The sequence below is a fragment of the Pagrus major genome, chromosome 11, assembly GCF_040436345.1.
Source record: "Pagrus major chromosome 11, Pma_NU_1.0".
NCBI classification, from domain to species: domain Eukaryota; kingdom Metazoa; phylum Chordata; class Actinopteri; order Spariformes; family Sparidae; genus Pagrus; species Pagrus major.
In genome coordinates, this window is record NC_133225.1 from 36,177,931 (window position 1) to 36,181,546 (window position 3,616).

At 48.8% G+C, this 3,616-nt stretch overlaps 1 protein-coding gene across 1 annotated transcript; it reads right to left on the reverse strand.

The window, feature by feature from the left end:
- Positions 1–528: 528 nt before the first annotated feature.
- Positions 529–3,321, reverse strand: LOC141004745 (Krueppel-like factor 2). The gene is made up of 3 exons (XM_073476403.1): positions 2,937–3,321; positions 1,718–2,684; positions 529–1,577 (listed from the first exon to the last, which is right to left on the reverse strand). Exons 1-3 carry the CDS (start codon positions 3,006–3,008, stop codon positions 1,402–1,404), a joined length of 1,215 nt encoding a protein of 404 aa, XP_073332504.1. The 5' UTR covers positions 3,009–3,321; the 3' UTR covers positions 529–1,401.
- Positions 3,322–3,616: the final 295 nt, after the last annotated feature.

The following is a 3,616-nucleotide window of genomic DNA, read 5'->3' on the forward strand; positions in this document are numbered from 1 at the left end:
GGCTCCTTGGGTTCTGTGCAGACTTGTGGGGTCCATGCCAGCCTGGCCGGTGCTGTTGGTCCTGGGACATTCTGTGATTCATGTGCATTATCATTTGTAGCGGAGAGGGTGGTGTTACGTTGGGATGGGTGCAGTGGGGAGGTGTTTAAGACTTTTGGACTCAACTTTATATATTTTATTACTTATAGCATTTTATTTATGTATTTTCATGACAATAGTGCTTCCTCAGTTCCTGGTTTTTATTGCTTTTGGTGCGTGTGTGTATGTGTGTGTGTGTGTGTTGTCATATTGATTGATTGATTTTAGTTAATATGGACACAACCTGCACATATATGAGAAGTTGAAAATAGACATATTTTGGTACTGAACCATTTTGTCTCATTGCTCTGTCCCATAGTGATACACTCACAGCCCCTTGTTGCTGATTGTGGAGGTTTTAGGGGGTCCCAGGCCAGCTCGCGTATGTATGTGTACATAACTGCTAAGCCTCTATCTTAAGCATTGTCAATCAAACTTAGGACTCAGAAATCGTGTTGTTCATTTAGTTTAATATGTACATTAAAATAAACTATTTACATTATATAAAAAAATATATTTACAAGGCAGTACATGTGTTCAAGGCACAAACAAACATGGCTTTTTGCCAAAGACTGTGTCGTCCTTTGTCAGTCAGCTGTTGTTGAGGTGACGTCTGACTTCTGAGAGCCTGACTTCAAATAGTAGAAAACACACAGACTCAATCTATTCAAGCTTTCAACAAGGACACAAAGAAAGGCAGTTTTAGAACAAAACATTGTCTCAAAGCTTGTTTCTCGTGCTGCTTACTCTTACAAAATAAGACACAGAATAAAACTGTGATTGTGTCTGAGCCAGTGGAGATTATGGTTATAGAAGGCACTCATGGTGACAATACAACAAGTAATCATTGCTCTTCAAAGGATTGTCTGCTTCCAGTTGCTTCAGCAGCATGTGCCTGACATGTTTAGTGGAATGTTCCTTTAATTTGTTCTCTATATAAATAGCACTCCATACAAAAAGTAGTACCAGCTACATGGTTACAAAAAACACTTTGGTGTGTGTCTGTGTGGCTGGCTCTATCTGCTCCTTGTTTGTCACTTCCGTCAGAAATACTTTTTAAATAGATTTTGTTTACAAAATATCATTTGAAGGCATCTGGTGTAGATGCTCCGTCTGCCCCATGAAGAGTCACTCTAATATTCCTATAACATACCTATAGGTGTCACAGTGCAGTCAACAGTGGCCTCATCACACTGTATGGCAGTTTATGCTGTCATGGTACCACTAAAGTTTATATTCCTGGAGTCTCTATTTATGTATTTTCCTTCTTTATTATGACACGTGTCTCTGTGTCAGCTCAGTCTGTGTCCCACAGGACTGTCCTCACATGTGTCTCTTCATGTGCAGCGCCAGGTGGTCGGACCTAGAGAAGGCCCGCTCACACAGGTGACACTGGAACGGCCGGTGTCCAGTGTGCTTCCGGAAGTGACGTGTGAGCTCATCGGAACGAGCGAACTTCCAGCCGCAGCCATCCCAGCTGCAGTGGTAGGGTTTCTCTCCTGTCAACACAAACACAACAGCCGTGAGCGAGCTCAGAGTTTGACAGCAGGTCGTTATGAGGGATTATAATATTAATATATATAAATAAATAATAGAATGGTAAACAAAGCGTCCAGCACGCGTCACACGCACACCTCACCTGTGTGTGTCCGGAGATGCGCCTTTAGGTGGGAGCTCTTGGTGTAGGTCTTTCCACAGCCGCTGAAAGTGCAGGTGTGTGTCGCAGTTCGTTTCCTCGGCCAGGACCGACGACCCCTCTTCGGTTTGGTGTCCATGTCCAGCGGGGAGGACGGCGGGGTGAGCAGCATCCGGTGGCCGGCAGCCGGCTGCTGCGGCATGCCCATGGCCGCGTCTTCCCCGAACATGCCGGGGAACTGGTGGTGGTGGGCCCCTGGGAAAGGCAGCTGCATGCCGCTGTGCGGGTGAGGAAATCCCCCCGGAGCGCATCGGCGGTGCGGGTGGAAGCTCTGCGGGAAAGTCAGCGAGGTGGAGTTACTCCTCAGGTCGTCCGGGCTGAGTGGCGGCGTCATGTTGCCCAGCGCAGCCTGCGGGGAGTTCGCCAGCCGAGGCTGCTGCTCGTAGGACATCATGCACGAGACGTTCCCCTCGTGCTTGATTTTGGTGCAGCTCTGAGGGACCAGACCTATGACCGGGCCGTACGTGTCCATAGAGGCTGGCTCCGCTTTAATGCTCGGAAGCTCGGGGAATAAATCCTGAGCGGTGTGGAAAGGCGTGGAGCTGATCAGGAATCTGCCCTGGATGCTGGGGCTGTTCCCCGGAAGGAAGCTGGTGTCCACGTCGGAGCGGAGGAGCTCCGCCATCAGGCTGTTGTAGGGTGGAGGTGGGCTGCTCACGTTCGGGGCAGAGGTGTAAGTGAAAGGCTGCGGGGGAATCCCGTTGTGCTGCTGCTGCTGGTGGTATGCGGACGTCCCGGAGTCCTGGAGCCGATAGGACTCTGGCCCAGTCCCTGAGACGCTGTCAGAGACGGCGGTGTTAGCGAGAATAAACTCAAGATCCAAGAACTTATCCAGGTCCTCTTCGTCTTTTCTGCCTAGACAGCTGCAGTCCATGCTGAGCACAGCGCTGCTCATGTCGCCCTTCCATCTCTGGATCAGGGAGGAGACAACACAATATATTGTTTCAAAAACCCACAACCAACAATGTTTCACAACACTTTAGATACAATAACTCGAGAAGAGCACATAAAGTGCGCCGAGAGCGAAGAACGTCACTTAGAAACTATAATAACACAATGTGAGTGCCGAGGAACAAACGAACAGCAGCAGTACATGACAGGACACACTGACACCAGCAACACAAGTGAATTGAGTTGTGTGATGAAATCAAACATAACTTACATCTTCCCAACATTTCTCCTTTTGGTTGGCAAACGTAGAGATTGAAGGTAAAATGGACCCACTCAAGGCCATTTCCAAAAGATAGAAATTAATTCCTTAATAAATACTGAACAAAGACACTTGGGGTTTAAAGAGTCAAAAGCTTCAGAGCGATGCTTCTTCTGCGGTCCACTGAGCTGCTGCTCCTCTCTCCTGTGCGGCTGAACAATCTGCTTTTCTTATAAATGTTGCTCCGCAGCACAAATCAGGAAGTGCGTCCAGGATGGGACGCCGCGCACCGGCCAGCCCCCTAAATTTAGCCCCGGTATAAAAGTCCGAGTTTTCCTGCGAGTCAGTCGCAGAGAAGAGGTGAGAGAGTCGCATGCGGACTGCTGCTGAATGCCCTGCCTGCTCCGTTGCGGGCAGCTACTTAACCTTCTCAGGGACGAACCCGCCCTCCGTCAGACCTGACCAACAACTGGCAGGGCAGAGAGAGAGAGAGACCGCCCCTACACAGCACCACTGACACACACAAAAAGTCATTAACACTTTGTTGAAAAAGAGCAACGAAACCGATACTAAAGGAAACAGGCTGCGCACAGAGAGGAGGAGAGATGCCGCAGGTGCCCTGCGCGTTACGCATTTGGATACGGTGTCTTTTACACACACAGTTAATGCTGCGTTATTTGATTATTATCGGC

Coding starts and splice junctions, on each gene's coding strand:
- LOC141004745 (XM_073476403.1), bottom strand. CDS start 3,008: ATGGCCTTGAGTGGGTCCATTTTACCTTCAATCTCTACGTTTGCCAAC. Junction 2,685..2,936: donor AGGAGAAATGTTGGGAAGAT/GTAAGTTATGTT, acceptor TCCCTGATCCAG/AGATGGAAGGGCGACATGAG. Junction 1,578..1,717: donor GCATCTCCGGACACACACAG/GTGAGGTGTGCG, acceptor TTGTGTTGACAG/GAGAGAAACCCTACCACTGC.